Source organism: Typopeltis vanoorti, chromosome 6 (assembly GCF_054136105.1).
Source record: "Typopeltis vanoorti isolate ZY-2024b chromosome 6, IOZ_Tvanoo_1.0, whole genome shotgun sequence".
Taxonomy (NCBI): Eukaryota; Metazoa; Arthropoda; class Arachnida; order Uropygi; family Thelyphonidae; genus Typopeltis; species Typopeltis vanoorti.
Window position 1 is genome coordinate 94,139,081 of NC_143554.1, and position 22,191 is coordinate 94,161,271.

General features: G+C 37.6%; 1 protein-coding gene across 8 annotated transcripts in view; it reads left to right on the plus strand.

The window, feature by feature from the left end:
• LOC150105717 (C-Jun-amino-terminal kinase-interacting protein 4-like) overlaps nt 1-22,191 on the plus strand; it is a 615,637-nt gene that overhangs the window by 141,532 nt on the left and 451,914 nt on the right. For all 8 annotated transcript variants that reach the window (XM_090394309.1, XM_090394311.1, XM_090394312.1 and 5 more), the window contains one exon: nt 11,652-11,796. In XM_090394309.1, coding sequence (XP_090250435.1) covers nt 11,652-11,796 — 145 coding nt within the window. The remainder of the gene's footprint in view (nt 1-11,651; nt 11,797-22,191) is intronic.

Here is a 22,191-nt window from a genome sequence, read left to right on the forward strand (position 1 = left end):
ATCAACCTTTCTGAATTATTCATTGTAGCCACTGTAAAACTTTTTATACCTAAATTACATAGTTGTTGTGATAAATAATACATTAAGAAGTAGGGATAAACAGGTAATTGTGTAAAACATTGGTCAAACCATTGTGGTGCTCAGATTTGATCATTGTTTTCATTGTGATGTAGAAAGGATCCAGAGACTAGTGACCAGGGCATAATCAGGACTCTGAAATATTGGTTATTTAAGCATTTCAGGTTGAATATATCAACTTCGCATGTCTTTCAATATTTTTGGTTTCTGATATTTTTTGTTATTTCAAGTATTAATATGTACTTTAGATTGCATTTCTTCTGAATATTTTCTACCACTTCTCTGTCACTGCATATATCATTTAACAGTCTTTCCACGTTATATTCATGACTCATAGAATAGCTTTATCCACAGTTTTATCATAATCTTTCTCATCTGCGATACCTTTTACAGCACTGTTACATCCATTTTGACTTTTTCATTAGCCTCCAGACCATTTTGTGATTTTCATCCATTTAACTACTACTACTGCACACAGCCAAGCTTCTCCCCCACCCTCTCCATATTATTATTATTATTATTTTATGGCATCTCCATGGAGTCTGGAGACTCATCATGGGAAACCCAAATTAACCATTATACACACACAAATCCTGTCATACCTTCCTCGAATCCATTCACCATCAGGAACTCATAACCAATTCTGACAATCCATTCCACTCTCACCACTCTCCATGCAAAAAATCTGATCTGCACATGCTTACCACACTCTTACACAATTTCCATGGATGGCCCCTAGATCTCTATTTGTCATATATTGAAAAATTCAACTTGCATCAATTTTATAAAACCTGTTTAATATCTTAAAAGTTTCTATCCTATCTGCTCTTTTCCACCTATCAACCAAACTTTGCAATCCACTTTCAACCTATCCTTGTAGGGAGTATTCCATAGACTTCACCATCTTGTTCACTCATCTCTGAATCCTTTTGACTGCCTCCTCTGGTCTCCAAGAAACTCAGGTGACCAAATCTGTGCACAGTACAGTAGTCAATATGTGGCAGAATCATAGACTTAAAAAGAGGTGGTCAAAAGGATTCAGAGATGAGTGAACAAGATGGTGAAGTCTGTGGAATACTCCCTACAAGGATAGGTTGAAAGTGGATTGCAAAGTTTGGTTACGACACTCTTACACAAGATAATAACCTCCCTATCTTTACTTGTTAGCATGTTTTTCAACATCCAAGTAATCCTCTGAGCTATTTTACCAAGTTTTGCAATATGCCTTCAGAACTTCAACTCTTTGTACACTATTATCCTGAGTCCCTAGCCTCATCAATTTCCATCAATATGATACATCGATATTTATCATACCATCAACCTTTTCAACCCGAAGCATAACCTTACATTTTGCAACATTAAATTGACAATCGTTATCCTTTGCCCACAATGCAAATTTATTTAAATCACCTTTCAGGGATAATATCTACACCACCTTTATCAACTATTGCTCTCTCCAGTTTTGCATTGTCAACAAACAATTGAATATCCCCCACTTCAACCTTTCCCGTTAAAGAATAGTGGTCCTAGTACCGATCCTTGAGGTACTTCACCATTATTCTCCTAGATTCCACTCCACCATATACTACTTTCTGGTGTCTGCCTGTCAGTCCCCCCCCCCCCCCCCCCCACACACACACCCATGCTACTAGCCTCATGTCCATCCCATTTGCTCCAACTTTTGTAATAGTTTTCCATGTAGTATTCTCTCAAATGCCTTGGCAAAGTTGAGCATTATCATGGTGTAGCTATTACCTTTATCCAATTCTGTTGTCATTTTATTATAAAATATGAATAAATTACTAAGACAGGACCTACCCTTTACAAAGCCATGCTGCCCACTATAGAATATCGTATCCCTATCCACCCACTGTTGTATTTTGCCTTTCACCAACTTTTTCAATACTTTAACAACCACTCCTGATATATTAATTGCTCTGTGGTTTGCTACATCTGTCTTGGAGCCACCTTTATGTAATAGTACTATCTTACCCTCTTTTCTGGCAGGGTTCCAAGGGAACCCTGCCAGAGCTGAGACTTAGATTGAACAACCCCATCAGAGGCAATGCCAATTTTCTTGCACATTCACATAGGTACATGAGCTGATATGTCATCCAGTCCCACCTCCAGTCACTTGAGTTCATGTGAAGGAGTCCACATAAGTATGCAGTTTCCTTTCTGCACTTTCATCTCATTATCTGCATTATTACTTTCAAGCACTTCCTTCAAACTCGAATTCATATTTCATGCATATTCTTCAAGGTTTCCACCACAATCCTGTTTTATCAGTCTCTTCATTCTTTCACCCCCAACATAATTTGCATTTCTTGCACTCATTTACAAAACGTTTTCTACAAATATTCTCACCATTCTCGCTCTCATAACATAAACCATTCATTCTTGGCAACGAATCCATTAAACACACACACACACGCACTACATCGCACTAAATCCTGCACTTTGATATCTGTCAACATCAGTGTCTTAGTCACCATTTTTTAATACGCATCAGTGCTATAATGTAGAATACTTTTGAAAGAATACAGCTCAATAATAGTCAAGACTAAACAACAACACAGTCCAAAATAAATAAATCGCCACCAATTATATATAGCAACATGTGTACTACAGCCATTACTAAGGATGATGCTGGCTCCCTCCATTATCTAAATGCTTTATTTCCAAATGCATTCAATAAGAATTCTTTTTTTTAGGACTGTCTTTTTAACTTCTTGAACATTAGAGAATCGATTTTTCTATCTTTGCAGACACTTAATCCCTCTCTCTGAATTAGTGTTTTTTTCAGGATTTGCCTTGCCATTGATTTATCCAGTGTTTGGTTCTGTTTTCAGACTATTTTTTTTATTTTTTTATTATTTATTTTTTTTTTTAACTAATACTATTTGTATATTTTGGGTCTAGACTTCACCTCTGAAAGCTGCTTGATTTTGAATATTTTAAAAACTTTTATGCATATTTATCTTTTCAGTATGTTCATTTTATCTTGCACAAAACTAAATGTGACTTCCTCTTTCAAATCCTTAGTATATTCTTGTATTCTGAATGAATGTGAACATGTCGCTATCATTAAAGATAACATGTTTGTGGGACTGTGTGGGTTGTTGGTTGCTTTGTGTGTGTGTGTTTGTCATCACAATTTGTAGGTTGCATCGAAGAAAACAAAATGGTGGTAAGTATGAGGTCATTATGTTGTACAGCACAAAACTTTGTGTGATTAATGACAGGTTTTTTGAGGATGGTTTGTTGTCCTAAGTGCAGTATGTATGCTTGGAAATGTGAAGAATGTGTTTGTGGAGAGACTGAAGAAGGTTTGGCTTTGATAAGAACCATACTTTCTCACCATACGGTATTTTGATGGAGTGCAAGATATCAGTAAATTAGAGTAGGGAATGAGGAGTGAATTTTGGACAAAGGGCAGATGGTCATGAGGAGCATAAAGTTGTCACTAGTATTAAGCAGAAGGATGAGTAAGAAAATAAATGTTGACAATGTGGTTGTGATTTTGAAAGAGACCTTACAAAAAAGTGTTATTGCATGAACAAAAGAGAGTACAAATGACAGAAGGTGTGATTTTGGGAATATATAAATGAGCATGATTATGGAAATGAAGGTATGTATGATTGCCAGAATGCAAAAGAGTGTAGAGTGGAAGGAATGCAAGATTTTTAGAACAGATTGATCAGGATGAGAAATGAAATGAAATTAGATGTTTGATGGATAGAATTAACAAGCATAGAATTAAAGAAAGTATATAAAAACAGGGTGATGAATGATTTAATCGATATATGGAGATTCCATTGTTAAAGATGTGGTGAATAAGAGGGCATGCAAGATCTCCATTATCCAGGTTTTCCAGGTGGGAAAACAAACAGGATGGTTGATGTTTTGGTAGTTATGGGAACAAATGATTCATTTGTATGGAGGAGAATGCGAGGATGGATATTAGGAAGCTCTCGAGGAGATTAAAAGGTAACAGAATTGCAGAATAGGTATAGAAAATAATGAGTTGTTGACCAGGAATCATTAATGGTATGTTGGCAGAGTTATTTGGGAAGAAAGGTGTTCAGTTTGTTAATGTATGCAATGCATTCAAGGTGAAGGATTGAATTGTATGAAATAGAGATGGATGGAATTGTATGAAAGAGAGAGAGAGAGACTATTGCTAGACTGAAGTATGAGTAATGTGAACAAAAGCTCAGAGGAAGTAAAAAGTGATATGAATGATTTGGAGAATGTAACAGGTGAGGCTGAAATGTGCTTGCAAAAGGAGAACAAGGATTGCTGCTTGGAAGCAGCAGTGAATGTATATATATGGGGATGGTCAGCATAGGATTTTATTTATTTATTTATTTTATATTGATCCTGTACACAGAGAAATAAGCACATTTGTGGAGTGCATATGAAGACCAAGATAGAAGTTTATTGATGTTTGTTTTCAAGAGCTGTAGGTTGCAGTTGTTTGGGAATACTTTATGACAAAGGCTGTTCCAGAGGACAGGTGGATGGAATATAAGAGGAAGAGGCAAAGCAGGTTTGGTGTGTTTGCAGTTGCACAGTAAAGGGTTGCTGAGGTGCTGGAATGGTCTAGAATGTAAGTGAAGTAGTTGTGTGTGTGTGTGTGTGTGAGTGAGTGAGTGAGGCAATATATGGGATAATTAGTTATAAAGATGATTGGGCATGGACTGGTGTGGAGAAATCAGAGCTGAGAGGTGGTATGGGTAGGGCTAGTTATAGACTTGAAAAAAAATGAATTGTGTGTTTGTTTATGAATAGTAATAATAATAATAATAATACCAGGATCAAAAATAAGAAAGACAGAAATTATTGGAATAAGTGAAATGTGATTTGATGAGGAAAAGAGAAAAAGGAATGGATGGGTACAGTAGTTTTCATGAGGATAGGAAAGACAAAAAATGGGAGGAGGGGAATATCTAACTGTTTGTCAATGATGATAAATTGGTTGGGGACAGTGGTAGTTAATGAAAGTTATGTAGAGGCATAACCTGCAGGATGATCTGTATAGACTGGTGGTTTGGACAGAGATGATTACGATGATTGTTGACACTTCAGTGTGTCATAATGTAAAAAGCACTTCAGGGAAAAAAGAAAAAAAAAACTAGGCTGTGTTGTGCATGGATCATCATGCAACTGATGGAAGAAATGTATAAAGCAAGGTGGTGTTTAGGTGTAATCAGAGATGGATTGTTGAAGTTCAGAGGATGTATTTAAAAAGTGAGCAAAATATCTCAAAGTATTATTTGGATATTAAGAAACACACTGACAAGCAGAGATAAGGAAGTTTATAAGGCTTTCATGTGCTACCATCTGGATTGTTCCAAACAGATTTAGTTGCCTCAGTTTCTTTGGCATGTAGAAGTGACAGAGTGGATTCAGAGACTGGTTTGTGGAGTGATCCCTTTCAATATACACTAAAGATTTGTGTATTAAAAAAAGTTGTGCCGATGAGAGGATGTGTTATTTAAGGGATTTCATAGATTAGATGCTAAAGAAATTTTTCAGTATATGACTGGACAGGAGAGAATAAGGGATCACTCCTGGAAGTTGTGTAAGTGTGTGTGTGTGTGTGTGTGTGTGTGTGTGTGTGGCTGGCAAGGGCGTAAGAAGTTGATTTCTTTTTTTTTTCAAGAAGAGTGGTAAATGACACTGTAGGTTGCCAGAGATAATCTTGCTTTGTCGGTGAAGATTTTAAGGAGAGATGTCATAGTCATTGTCTGGATAGTGTGAGCCTTCTACACTGAGTCTTTGTACTCCATATGCAATAATAATAATATGTTTTTGCTTTATCTTGGTACTGTGTTGTACTGGAGGAAAGGTTTATCTTTGAAAGCACTTATTGCATGACAGTGATTATATCCACATTAGGCATGTAGTCATTAACTAATGCTTACTGTGGGCTGTTTGTCAGGAGGGGGGGGGGAAGGGCAGAGAATCTCAGTAGTGGTATGTAAAGCTTACTGTTTTCTGTTCATTAATCAGAATGTACTTTGTGCATTAGGTGAAATGCTATATTGGTTAGCTTGTACAGTGCTTATATTGTAAATGAAGACTCATAATCATGGAAAATCATAATAGTGTTATTATAATTTTCCATAGTATTGCTTCTTCAAATGATCATGATGTTTGTTTGAAACAAATGTTTTACAAAGAATGCGAAGGCTGCTTATCTATTAGAGTGTTCACCCAACCTGTGCTGCTAAATGATTCCAGAAAGTAGCTTTCCTTATACACAGTGACATAAGAGACAGAGAGAATGACATAAAGAATGATAAAGCTGAATTGAGAAAAGTCATAAAGTTTGTGTTGATTAATTTTAATGGTATAGATGAGAACACAGGCTGATAGGAAAAAACTCTTTATTAACTTATGGTTGATATTTTGCTGGTGTTCTATCCAGCATCTTCAGAGCACAAAAAACAGTTTGTCACAGTACACGAGACAACCACAATCCGGTATAAAAATGGGATTAGTTTGAACAATTGTAATGTACAACACAGTCTAAAATCTAATTGGGTACCATCTATGTTGAAACAAACACAGACAGAAAGCCAGGTATTAATTTGGTCATAAGATGACTGTCTCCCAAATCTTTGGAAAATTTATCAAGTTATAAAGTTTGTGCATTGCAGTTCATAATCAAGTGACATGAATGCTGATAACTATGGAGGAGGCTAACCTGAAGTTATCTGTTGAAGTGACATTGAAAAGTCTTAAAGAAGAAAAGTGACTGCCCCATTTTTACTACACCTGAGAATTTGTTTTAATATGTTGAAAGATATGAATGCAACTTTATATATATTATGAAAGTAAAGTCCAGTGTGTAGGTACACCCACCCCCACACACACATATATATATACACTCTGCTTGGAAAGAAGTCGAGTGTTTTAGCCATTACATTCCATTAATGTTATGATTACGAGAAGTTCTTGCTGTAAAGACGGTGAAGAATAAATGTGTGCTCTGTTAATTAAGAGTTTGACAATTCGTTTTCTGCAGGGCATGATATTGCATAGCTGTGACATGTACACTTCTTGGAAAGAAGTCAAAGGCATCCCCCATTGGCAAGGTGCAGTCATGCCATATAATGAGTCATGTGTTTGTAGCCTGTATAATTTGGAGGCATGTGATACTTCCATATCAGTACAGCTGTGCCAGGGTGAAATGGCTGTAAGAAGGGAACTGACAGAGTTTGAAAGAAGCGTTGTGATAAGATGCCATGTTTCAGGTCTATCTATTTGGCAAATTGTTGACAAATTGAGCCATCCCTTGTCAACAATCAGTGATACCATACTGAGATGGAAGTGCTACCTGAATAGATGACCCACCACACTCCAAACATGACTGTAGGGTGCTCTGAAGGATAATATGTAAAAATCACCATTCATTGGCCAACACATTGAATGTGGAGTTCTGGGCATCAACTGGAACATGTATCTGTGCAAAAACATTCAAAATCAAGGCTCACAACTTGGGTTTCCATGTTAGGACTGCAATATGCAAGTTCTACATTACCCAGACCAACATGCAGTGGTGCATAGAGCAATAGAGCATGTACAGTGGTATGTGGAAACTTGGAAAGCTGTGTTATTATTATTATGGGAAACTCCAGGGAGTCATTAGACTCATTGAGGGAGGCCCAAATCATATTCATCACAACTATTCGACATTCATACAGTATCTATCATACCTCGCCTTAAACTCATTCACTGTCACAGCATCCACCACAGACTCTGGGAGTGCATTCCACTCATTCATCACTCTAAAAGTAAAGAACCCAGCTCTAACACCTTTACTAACCACACTTTTGCCCAGTTTCCATGGATGTCCCCTAGTCCTCCCACAACCAGCCCTGTTCTCAAAAATATCTTCTGAATTAATTTTATAGAAACCCTTCAGTAATTTGAATGTCTCAATCATATCTCCCCTCCTCCGCCTATCAACCAATTTTTGCAACCCACAAATCCTCAACCTGTTCTCATAAGGTTCATTCCACAGACCTGCTATCATCTTGGTCACTCGCCTCTGGATCCTCTCCACCTCCTCCCCATCAAGAAGAAACCTAGGTGACCAAATCTGGGCACAGTAGTCGAGATGGGGTCTTATCAAGGCTCTATACAGAGGAACAATAACCTGCTTGTCTCTGCTTGTCAACGTATTCTTCAGCAACCAAGTGATTTGATGAGCTGATTTGGCCACTTTTGCAATGTGCCCCCTAAACTTCTCCTTATCCACCAGCACTACTAAATCTCGTGCCGTATCAATTTCCTGGAGTACAGTTCCACCAATGTAGTAAACTGCTGCTAATCTTTTCACCCCAAAATGTATAACCTTACATTTTGCCACATTAAATTGACATCCATTCACCTTAGCCCAGACCTCCAATCTATCCAAATCATCTTACAAAATTTTGACGTCATCTGTATTCACTATTGCCCTACCCAACTTTGCATCATCTGCAAACAAATGAACTGTTCCTCTCAGATCCCTTCCTATATCATTAATGAACAAATTAAATGGCAGTGGTCCAAGAACAGATCCTTGTGGCACGCCACTAGTCACAGGCAGTCTTGTGGACTCTACTCCTGAATAAAGCATGCTCTGATATCTCTCCGTCAACCATCCTTCTATCCATCTCACCAATGGAATGACGACTCATGCTACACTTTCTACCAGGCAGATGGATGAGTGTTGGTGTGGCAGGATGCTCGGTGAATATCTTACCAGAATGTGTAATCCCAGTTATGAAATTCAGAGGTGGCGACGTGATGTTGTGGTCCTGTTTTTCCTGGTTTGGCCTCTGACTTCTGTTTGTGGTGGCACGAACCAAGAATGTATGGAACTAGCCATTGTCTCTTTCAACAAGACAATGTATGTCATAAGGCTGCTGCTTTAACTGCATGGTTTGTGGACATGACTAGCCACAAACTTTCACACATCACACACTTGACTGGCTTCCACAGAGCCCTGATTTCAATCCTGGGATGAACTTGAGCATCGGGTGGGGTCAAGGAACATTTACCTCACAACGTCCACAACCTTGTTACATGCCTACAGGAAGAATGGTCCAAAATTCCCATAGATTGCTATCTTATGCTTGTGGAAAGTATGCCCTGTAGGATTGCTGCAGTCATTGCAGTGAAAGGAGGTCCTGCATCTTATTAAGGTGGGTGGCTGTTTGTTCCTCACACTATGGTATCTGTTGATTTCTTTCCAAGCAGTGTGTGTGTGTGTGTGTGTGTGTATACACGTATTGATCCTATTCACAGTAGGTCAAAAAACCTATAAGCCCATCATGTCAAAGAAGTTTATTGACATTTTTCTTGAAGAGTTCTAGGGTTAGTTGTTTGGAAATAATTCATAAGGAAGGATGTTCTAGATGACAGGTACATGGATTAAGAGTGAAAGAGGAGAAGCAAGTTTAGTGTGTTTGGAAAGGGATGCTGCTTAGCTGCTGCTGCTCTTGTTTAAATAGGCCAAACAGAAAGTTTAGGATGATGATTGGCAGTTCAGTGGAGCAGTGACTTTGGTCATACCTCTTGAACAGACTCAGTGTTGAAATATTTCATCTGAGAAATAAGGAAGGGATCATCTATGAGCTGAATTGCTTTCCTCTAGACAGCTTCGAGAATTTTTAGGGCAGTTTTAGGTGCACCACCCCAGACATATGACCACTATTCTAAGGTTTGGGATTTATATAAAGTTAGTTGCTGGGTGGATGAAAAATAGCATTTCAACTAGAAGAGAATGCCTACTTTTTTAGATGTTTAGGAAGTGATTGATGTGATGTGTTTATGCCAGGAGAGGGTGAAAGTAAATGTTAGAGAAGAGAGCTCTGATCTTGTCTGGTGATTTGTGTGTTACTGAGGGTAATATTAAGTGAGCTGTGTTCTCCTTTTGCAAAAGAAAAGGCAAGACTATTTTGGTGGCATTGAGGTTGACCAGATTTCTCTCTCACCCCCATTGAAGGATGATGTAGAGATTAAAGTTTAAGGCACTTGTTGAAGATGATTTTGAATCTCATGATATCTGAGCACTGCATGATTTTTCAAATTAGTAGGATGAATGGAGAGAAGTATCATCAGCAAAGCTGTGAATAAGGATTAATGATGATTGACAGTTGATTATTTATGTATTGGAGAAGAGGTGGGTGATAGAACAGAACCATGAGTGCCTCTTCATTGGTGATGAAGCTTGAAGTGAGGAAGCCATCCATCATGATAAATTATCAGAGAGAAAGCCAGCTACCCATTCACAAATGGTGTTAATCAGACCAAAGGATGGCAGTTGTTATCCTTGATTCCAAATGTGATCAAAAATTCTTCAAATGTCAAGAGTGACAGTACATGTTTCTTCAAACTTTTCCATGGCATATGTCCAGTGGTGGGATGTAGACTAAAAAGTCAGCCATGGATCTTGAATGAAAGAATCCATACTGGTGGTTGTTGATTAATGGTGGACCTCTAAGTTGGAGAATTGGCTATTATCTCATTCTTCATTATTTTGGAAAGAGGATTGAGGTGATGGTAATTGTCGAAAAAAGTCATCATAAGAATGCTAAACTTTTTTGAAAAAAAAAACAGAAGGCATACAGTGCTCAGATTCTGGTATGGTAGGAGATTTTACATTGCTCATCTGTTCAGGAGTTAGGGAAATGAGTGATTCTGGAGATGAGCAAGGGGTAGTGGTAAGGAGATGAGACAGCATCTGAATTTCTGCTATTGTGTTATTGCTTTTATGTAATTGTATCAACATACTGTTGTTTTTGTCTATAATGTTTATATTTTTTTGCATTCTTAAACTTTTTATTTATTTTTATTTTTGAAATACTTGCACATCACCTTAAAGGAATTCAGAATTATTACATAAAGTTTTCATGTATAATTATAATTATGCAACATTACCATATGCATATTCTAAATCTATATATTTATTACTCCCATATAGCCTGAAAATTGGAACCTTTAATTTCATTCAGTGAAAGTTTTTTCACTTGTTTACACTATAAATTACAGATGACAAGAAATTATATTCTTGTTGCATCCTTTATCCAAGTGTAGACAAATAAATTTTGTGACTGGGCTATTTGTATATAGAGGCTAATAACTTCACATCAATTGCCTTAGTATCCCATAATGCATTGCACATATCTTTACAGACATGTATAATACTATGCATTATGGGAAGGGCCACTGTCCAGACAGATTGGCTACTACCAAGACGCACTTCTGGGTCTGGCTCCAACTGATAAGACCTCAATAAAGGTTGAAACTGGTCTGGGTAGTGGCCCTTCCCATAATGCATAGCATTGTACATGTTTGTAAGGATATGTGTATTGCATTATGAGATACTAAAGCAACTGATGTGAGGACATTAGCCTCTATATACAAGTAGCCCAGTTGTGAAGTTACTTCACAAGCAAACTTTGCTCACCTGGATAAAGGATGAAACCAAGAATATAATTTCTTGGCATTTTTAATTTATAATTTCATTTAATGGTAATTTTCTATAATCTATTTTTTATTTCATCTTTTAGGAACTACAGTATTCATTAACCACCTCACCTACAAGTCCTTCTCCTAGTCTCTCTCACAGGACCCTTCAGAATCAACTAAAACCAACATCTGAGAAAAGCCAATTAACTGATCGGATACCTTTGAATGACAGAAGCACAGCAACTAGTATGTATAATTGTTCACTAATTTGATATTATTATTTATACAGTCAAAAAAATCATACCTCTCATTAACTTCATCAAGTTTTTCTCTTAGCGTGATATCTTCATAACTGAACAATAATTACTTACCTGAGAATGAGAACTAACTTCAGATTGCATCTGTATTTGGAGGGAAACTTTATCCTTTGTTATTCAGGTAAGGCTAAGTTAGATGATCTAGACACTGAGAACATCTAAGTTTCTATCAAAAGTTCATTTGATAGAAACTTTTTTTTTTTTTCCTGTTTCAAAACACACCGGTGGATATAATACCACTGAGAGCTCTAGTCAGGTGATGACAAAATAAATCCTTCAATGACATTGAACCACATAAACAGGAAGTTCGAGAAGAAAAGAGAGGAGTTTAGAAGGAGGGCCATAATTGCAAATGCCTTTATGCACCGGTTATGCAGATGGTGTGGTGTGGAATGAGTTTGATGGGCGAAATGATTTATACAAGATGGATGGCCTGCATTTGAATGGATTTGGTGTGCAGAGACTGGAAAAAGTGTTGCTGAATGAAGTGAAAATGGATGTGCAGAATCAGGGAAACTAGAACTACCAAGGAGGGGGTAATAATAAATTTAGTTTAATTCTTTATCCAAGTGTGTGCACTCCTCTCTCAGTATCTCCCATAATGCAAAACACATCTCCTTACTGATATGTCTAATGTTATGCATTAAGGGAAGGGCCACTACCCAGACTAGTTTCGACCTTTATTGAGGTCTCTTCAGTGGGAGCCAGGCCCAAGTGGAGATACCAGGCAGAATAGGAGCTTCCAAACGGTGTGCCACCTTTTTATTAAATTACTCTGGATTTAGAGAAAGATGTTGAAAGTTTATTTTTCACTTGGTCAGACTATAATAAATTTAGTTTAATCCTTTATCCAAGTGTGAAGTGTGTGCAAACTTTCAGGCGCAAACTTTGTTTGCACACACTTGGATAAAGGATTAAGGACTTGGTATTGAAAGTGAAAAATAAACTTTCAATACCAAGGAGGTGGGGGGGGGGATATGCGGACATCAGTGAGACAGTTGAGTGTAAGAATGTATATAATGTACCCGAGCCAGTACTAAGGACAAGAAATCGGAATGGGATAGTTAGAATAATGCATCAAGATAGGGGTGGGACAAAAGGGACCTCTGCATTTCATGTATACTAATGCCAGGAGTATTAGGAACAAGAAGGAAGAATTTTTGGTCTTGACTGGCTCTTCCTGGCCACAGGTTATTGGCATTAGTGAAACAACATGGTTGATGGAAGATGATATAGTTAGTGGAATAGAATGTGTAGGTTATAGTGTGTTTAGGAGGGACAGAGAGAATAAAATGGGGGGAGGAGTGCTATTGATGATAGCTGATGAACTGCAGCCAAGGAGAATTGAAGTTGTATTGCAGGATAGTGAAAAGAGCTCATTTGAAGCTATTTGGTGTGAGGTTGAGACTGGCAGAACAAAATATACAGTTGGGTGCTGCTATAGACCAGGTGATGGAATAGATGGTGGAGATAGTATGCATAAGCAAATAGAAGCAATGAGTGGAAGGAGGGCAATTATTATGGGGGATTTCAACTATGGTAACATTGATTGGAAGGAGGAGAGGACACACGTGAGGAAGGAACTGGATTTTATTCAATTATTAAGGGATAACCATCTGAGACAGCAAGTAATTGAAAATACTAGGGGGTTTGAGAGTGCTTGACCTGGTAATAGCATCAAAAAGCAAGTTATTGTACCTCTGTACCAAGCCTTGATAAGACCTCATCTCGACTACTGTGCCCAGATTTGGTCACCTAGGTTTCTTCTTGATGGGGAGGAGGTGGAGAGGATCCAGAGGCGAGTGACCAAGATGATAGCAGATCTATGGAATGAACCTTATGAAAACAGGTTGAAGATTTGTGGGTTGCAGAAATTAGTTCATAGGCATAAAAGGGCAGATATGATCGAGACATTCAAATTGCTAAAGGGTTTCTATAAGATTAATTCAGAGGATATTTTTGAGATCAGGACTGGTGGTTGGAGAACTAGGGGACACCTATGGGAGCTAGGCAAGGGTGTTAGAGCTGGGTTCTTTACTTTTAGAGTGGTAAATGAGTGGAATAAGCTGCCAGAGTCTGTTGTGGGTGCTATGACGGTGAGTGAGTTCAAGGCAAGGTATGATAGATACTGTGAGAATGTTGTATAGTTGTGTGGACATGATGTTTAGGGCCTCCCTCGATGAGTCTAAGGACTCCCTAGACTCGCCCGTAATAATAATAATAATGAGATCACCTTGAAAATTGAATATTTTCTTTTAGAATACAGTAATCAAAAACAAATGAGAATTTTAAAAAAATGATCAACTTTATTTTATTTGATAAAATTTGCTGTTGGAGTACTCTACTAAAATTTAATGAATTTTAGCGTTATCTGACAGTTTGTGTTCTTTTCATCAACCCATAATTTAATGTACTGATGATGGGTGGATGATGGGCAGGACTTTGAAAATTTTGTTGTGCTGGCTCACTTGTCAGACAAATATCTCACTTATCAGATGTTAGCTTGAGCATACTCTACCATGGTTGTGTATTATATCATAGTCATTGATTCTGGAATCTGATCAGTTTGTAAGTTTTGTTAATGCTATGGCTAATGTTTACCCTGCATAGGCCAGCCTAGTTGGCCAAGTGGTTAGCGTATCCGCTCTCCAACCAAAAGGCTGCTGGTTCGAATCCCACCATGGTCATAGATGTTTGACTGTCTGTGAAAATACTAGTGGTAATGGGCAGTAGATGGCATGACACCTCCAAGGAGTCCAAAGACTCATCACTCCATAAGTCTTTGGACTCCTTGGAGGTGTCATGTAATAATAATAATAATAAAATAATAATAACCACCGGTGTTTGAAGCAGATATATTAACTACTGATGTATTAATATGTTTATCAGCCCATGAAAAAAAAATGATGTATTTTATAAGTGATACAAGACTTATTATTATTTATTAATAATACCATATTTACTTTCTAACACTTTCAGTATGCCTTGAATGGCTTTTATCGAAAAAAACAAGCCATTTCTTTTCTGTTATTATAAGCAAACATTGAAAACATTTGGTATTCTGAAATCTCTCAGTAAAATACCCTTGGTGGTCTAGCTATATAACTACAATAATGCATTTCTGAATTCAGTTGGCTCCAAAACACTGATGGATAGACAGGGCCAGTGATATCACATGACATGGTAACAACTCAGGAAAACAAGTGAAAAACATTTAGGATAGAGGATTAGAGTCAGAGAGAAATATTTTGGGAAAATAAATGCTTCTTTCTCAACTTTCCAAGTTTCAATATTCACTATTTATAGTCAAATTCTCCATATTCCATCACTAGATAATAAAAAGCTAATTACTGCTGTCAGCAGCATATGTATTTTTGGGTTGTTGTATCATAATTAACTGTTACCTTGCTATATGCATGGTGTGCTCTCTAAAGAATAAATAGATGTGAGCATATCTGTCCTCTTGTTTGTATTCTGTTATTACAGCAAAATCAGTATACCCAACAGGCATTTGTAATGAGCAACATTCCCCGATAGATCCAATAATTATTATTATTATTAAACAAGACCTCATGGAGTCAAAGACTCATCTAGAAGGTCCTTTTATCTCACACACATCTCATCATACCATGTCTTAAACACATTCAAACTCCTTGCAGACACCACGCTCTCAGGCAAGGCATTCCAATCACTCACAACTCTGCACGAAAAAAACCTGCCTCTCACTCCCCTACTCACACCCTCTTTATACAGTTTCCAGGGATGACCTCTGGTTCTCCCCTGATCTCCCACTATTCTCTGTAGAACTTCTCCACCATTGATCCTATAACAACCCTTACCAACTTGTAGGTCTCTATCACATCTCCCCTCTTCCTTCTCTCCACTAGACTCTGCAAATTACATCTTTTCAATCTTTCCTCATACTCGACATTCCAGAGGTCAGAAACTACCTTAGTCAGTTGCTTTTGGACCCTTTCCAACAGCTCTTCATCCTTCTGAAAACCAGGTGACCAAATCTGGGCACAATAGTCCATGTGTGGCCTAATCAAAGCCTTATACAATGGAACAAGAATCTCCCTACTTCTGCACGTCAGTGTCCTCCGCATCATTCCTAGAAGTCTTTGTGTTGTCTTCATAATTTTGGCAATGTGTCCCCTAAATTTTAGATCCTTATCCACTATCACCCCCAGATCTCTTATTTCCTCTACTTCCAACAATATATATTCTCACCAAGCATAAATTCTGCATCCCATCTTTGTTTTCCAAATTTTAAAACCTTACATTTTGCAACATTGAACTCACATCCCCATTTGCTTGCCCAATCACTCAATTTATTCAAGTCTTCTTGCAAGGCCACAACATCTTCTCTACTCTTTATGGTTCGTCCCAACTTTGCATCATCTGCAAACAACTGAATATCTCCATCCAAATCTTCGCCAATATCATTAATATACAAGTTAAATAGTAATGGCCCTAAAACAGAACCCTGAGGCACTTCCACTAGTGACTTTCCTTTTCCTGGATATTGCACCCCCATACACAACTTGTTGATACCTATCAGATAGCCAGTCTCCAATCCAATGCACTAATCTAATATCCAACTCCATCTGCTCTAGTTTGACTGTCAACTTATCATGAGGTACTCTATCAAAAGCTTTTGCGAAATCCAAGTATATTACTGTGTATCCTTCTCCTCTGTCCAAGGAAGCAGTCACTTTATTGTAATAAGTAAGTAGATTACTAAAACATGACCTCCCTTTAGCAAATCCATGCTGTCCATCAAAGATTATACCATTGTTGTCAACCCAACTCTGGATCCTAGTTCTCACAAGCTTCTCCAACAACTTAACCACAACACTGACACACAGATAGGCCTATAGTTTGATGCTTGAGTTCGATCACCTCCTTTATGAAGTGGCACAATCTTGCCCTCCTTCCACTCTTTAGGAACTTGACCAAGTGCAAGACTCGTATTAAAAAAATATGTCAAGGCAGGTGTCAACTCTCTGGCATATTCCTTCAGAATACGTGGTGATATATTATCAAGTCCCACAGCCTTATTTACATCTAGTTTACTCAACTCCCCAAACACCTCTTGCTCACTTACAGTCAGTCTCTCCTCCCCATCATCAACTGCTCTTAATCTCTCCATGAAGTCACATTCACAAGATTGAAAGATCTTTATGAACTGCTCATTAAATATCTCCACCACACATTCTGCAACACCCTCCTTGCCTGGTCTTTGTAGACCTCATGAAATTGGTTACTTCCACTTCTCTTATGCTGCCTCCACAATGCCCTTTTTTTCTGTATTGCATGCTTAATCTCTTTATTCATCCATCTCACACCTACCTTATTTAACCTTCTCACCCATGGTATACATTTAGACATTGCATCCACTAAATAGTTTTTGAAAATCCCCCAAGCTGCATTGATCTCTTTTCCAGCTAACTCCTCATTCCATGCTACACCTGCAAGCTGTCTCCTGAGCTCTTCATAATCACCCCCCCTTGTAGTTCCACGTATACCCTTTTTTCACAGGGGTCCTTGCACTGCTGGCAACCACCCAGGTAATCACCTCATGGTCACTTTCACCAATTGGTGGATGATTTGACACCTCATTGATAATTACATCCTTTGATGAGATGACCAAATCCAAGACCCTTAATCCTCTTGTGCCCTCTGTTACATACTGTCTGAGGTAGTTATCCATCAAAACTCAAGAAACTCATTTTCTTTACTTCCAGTTGCCATCTCTTCATTCCAGTCTATATTGCCATAATTAAAATCACCCATAATGATCACCCTTTTCTTATTTGCTTGGCTTATTTGACTATACATTTCATAGTCACTACCATCTACATTACCTGGTCTATAACAACATCCCACCAAGTATTTGATTCTATTCACCTCTATCTCACACCATACTGCCTCAAAACCACTGGCCCTATTTCCCTCTTGCATCTCTACCTTGTATGGACATAACTCTTTCTCTATCATCAATAGCACTCCCCCTCCCTTTTTACCCCTTCTATCCTTACAAAACACATCATACCTTTCCATCTCTATTCCTGTCAGGATGTCGTCCTCATCTAACCATGTCTCACTTATTCCAACAATCTCTGGGTGCACAGACGCAATTAGTGCAACCATTTCATCCAGCTTGTTTCTTATACTTCTAGCATTGGTATACAAACATGACAGCTCATTTCTGGATCTACAGCTAGCTCCACTGATACCACTCACTCGATGTGATCTCTCCATGCTGGACTGGGGCCATTTCCCTTTCTGCTTCTTCATTTTAGAACCCTTTGCAATTCCATCTGTTTCCTCTTGATCCCTGGTCATCCCATTACTTTCCTGCCTACACATGCTCTCACTTCCTCTTGGAGCATCCAACTTTCTCACACTGTGTACCCCTGTCCACCCTGAGCCTCCCCGTTTCCCTGCTCCTCTTGCACACCCATTCTCTCATTTTCTATACTCATACCACTCACTTCCCCGTTCATTTCCACTTCTTCAATCTCTCCTGTCTTACTCTCCTGCTCTTCCACATCACTCCCCTCTCGATCTGATTCATTCTCTACTTTCCAGCAGCAGTCTCTCCAAGCGACTCACACCATAACTACTCAAATGCAGTCCATCGCTCCCATACAGCTCACTTCGTCCCTCAAACTCATTCCACACATTAACAAACTGTACTCCCATCTCCTCACACATTTCAGCCAGAATATCATTCATAATCCTTGCTCTCCACCTCATTTCACCACAATCATACCTAGGCAACACACTGACTACCCTTCCTGTCACACTATTCTCTTTTATTATTATTTCACATTTATTATTCACATTTTATTATATATTCACACTTATTATCTTTCCAAGCAGTCTCCTGACATTCATTTTGACATGCTCTTTGTTCTCTCTCAAATCATTTGTACCAATTAATACAATTAACTCTTTTGCTCGCTCCCGCCTCATATTCAATGCCTCAATCACTCTACTCATTTTACCACCTGAAAAACATACCTTGTAAATTTTATCCTCTAGCACACCTTTAATAATGGAGTCGCCATACAACGCCACTCACTCATCTTTCGTTAACTCTTTCATGCCATTATGATTTATTTTATTAGTTTTGACCTGAATTCTCTTAATTTCATTTCTTGCTTCATCCAATCCAATTCACCTTCCGAACCTCGCGACACATTCTCTCTATCATTAAATCTTTCTAACTTTCTAACTCTCGACCCTCTTTTTTCACTTTCCCTCTCATTCATCCTTCTTTGTTTCCGTACTTTCGGTCCAACATATGTCCAACTTTCACTATCATTCTTCTCACTTTCACTCTCATTTATCTTTTTTTGTTTCCCTACTTTCGGACTAACATGCGTCCAACTTTCGCTATCATTCTTCTCACTTTTACTGTCATTCATCTTTGGTTCAGTACTTTTATTCCAACATGCGTCCAACTTTCGCCATCATTCATTCTTTTTTCGCTATCATTTATTCTTTCGATTTTTTTTACTTGCGATTTCTGCATCACACCATTTCTACTTTCATTGGTTCTCTCAATTTTGTTTCTTTCTGCCTCACTTTCGTCCCTTTTAACATCCGTTACAGTCGCCAAATCGCTCTTTTTCTTTTTTCCTGATTTTTTAACATTTTTTCGCCTGTCTTTCTCACCATCCTTCTCTTTCAAGCGTGCACTCGCGACACAATCGGTACTAGCACTTTCTGTCATCAATTTCATATTCGCATTCATCAGTTCCTCGTTCAGGTCACACTTCGCACACACACCCTTCTTCCATCCGCACTAAACATCCACAAATCATTTATGTAATTGAAGGAATACATATAACAGACCTCACACTTAACGAAACGACTGAAATCTAAATTAAAATCATGGAATGACAATGCCGCCGCCATTTTTTTTTTTTCTCTGCAGGTTACTAGGTCTAATAATAACGATTTCGTAATTTAGTTTAGGCAAGAAAAAAACCCCCACACTAATAATATCGGTAGCGTACAACGTTTACAGCTGCTCTTACTTAAACAATTACGCATATATACTTAATTATTCCTAGTAAAACTTATCTGAATCAGGAGCTCTTCAAATTGCGTCCGCAGCGCTAGGCCCACTACCTGCAGCGCTTGGCCCACTAGATATAAGTAAATTGAACATACAAAAAACTGTTTATGATGTAAAACAATAAACAAAATCACCATTACATAAATAAAAACTGATGTTTAAACTGAAACTTCTCTTCTGATTTTTTTCTCTCTTTTTTTTTTTTTTACTTGTCAATGAAAAATTCTTACTTGTCACTGACGAGCACATCTTTGAAGGCTTAGCTGGGTTTGATAATATAGAAACTCACCCATAAATTTTTGTTAATTCCTGTTCCATCGTGTAGAAAAAGAAAACAGTGGATTTCATATAGTATATGAGGTTTTGAAAACACTCCGTGTATTCTGTGAAAATGTATATAATAAAAATATTTTATTTATTTTTTTTGGAAAGGATTAAGAAACATAAGCAATCTCAGAGCACTTTGCATGCAGAGTTTTGTGACCCAGTAGGCTACAGTTAAGTGGTGCTCTTATTTTTTTTTTGATGACTTCAACTTTGCTCAAATGTGATGTGTGTTCATTTTTTTATTTTTAAATGTTTAAAAATTTATTATTTTAATTAGATCATCCTGATACTGGATGATCTAATTTTTTTTTACTGACTGGGTAAAAATTGTGATTTTTAAAAATTAAAGAATCAGCTTCTGATATATATATATATATATATCATTTTTAATATAAACTGACTATAAACCCGAGAATTATAATAAATTGAGATTTAGTTGAAAACGCAACATGTTTCGTCAAGATTGACTTCATCAGGCGTTAAGAACATAGAATGATATTAAAAGACACTGATATAAACATTGAGACACTCTAAGGCTATACAATTATAAAGTTATGATATTCGACTGTAAATTACAGTTATTATGAACTTGAGCTATAGTCCGTGTTAAAGTTCTATTGTTGTACACTTGTGTGTGTGTGTGTGGAACCACGCGATCTCCAGTATCTGATAGTAGAGCTGAAAGAGTCAGGCAAATTATAGCTGAGATTATTGTTCATATGAAGAGGGTCCAAGGTGATTTTTTTTGACTCTACAATGCAGCGTTCTACCTCATCATGGCAAATGTGTAGGTTTGAAGTTGTTATCCAATTTCCTTCATGTTGACGGCTTTCGTTGTTTGTGGTTATTGAAAACAGGACATGGCCTGATAGGGCAGTTGCTCTGGTTCTCTTATAAGCAATGTCTCTCTGGTGCTCCTCAAGACGTAGGAGAATAGATTTCTCCGTTGGGCCATAGTAAGGTTTTCTGCACTCACATGTGACTTTGTATACACCTGGACATTGTAGAAGGTTGTGAGATTGTTTATAGTTGGTGAAAGTTGATCTTATTTTTGGAAGAGTCGAGAAGCTCGTTTGTATGTTGAATTTCTTTAAGATTCTACTCAGTTTTTTGGATAGTGTGCTGATATATGGCAAGGAGATATAACCTTTGGAGTCATTCTTGCTACGTTGATGGTGGGATAACTGTTTGTTGATACTTTTTAAAGACTTTGTAAAGTCTTTAAAAAGTATTCAACATATGGTTATACCACATAATTAAGTGTGCATTATTACTTGCTTCTCATTAGCAATTTTCTTCCAAGCTTTAATGCTACCTGTGACATAGTAATCAGAAGTAAAAATGCTAGACACAATATTTACTTAACTTTATTGAAATTAGCAACAAATATTTCTTACTGAAATTAAAAGTACATTATTGGTTGGGAATTCACTAGCAATTCAAAGAGACAGAACACAAATAATGTAAATAACATTCCTGGGAGAATATCCCAGGACTCTCTGAACATTTTTTGAAGAAACATTCATATTTAATACAACTTCTATGGAGAAGGTAATGATTGTTCTAGAGGATACTGCATTTGGTCTCAGTGTTGGATTGCAAGATCCAACTTTTGGGTTTTAAAGTTTAATCAGTACCAGCTGTTGTATCGATGTTCACTGATCTATTTTTCCACAGAGAGGCAGGCAGGTCTGTCCAAAGTATGTTGAATTACACTCACATGGAAATGTAGTAAAGACCAGCTTGAGAAGAGGCAAAAAGTTTGTCTTTTGTATTTGGTAAGAGATTAGAATTTTGTTGATTGAAAAATAGTGTTTGTGTATGTGGGGGGGGGGGTATCAGATAAAATTTCTTCAGTATTCTGCCAGAAAAGTATGGGATTGAAACGAATCTGCATTCAGTATC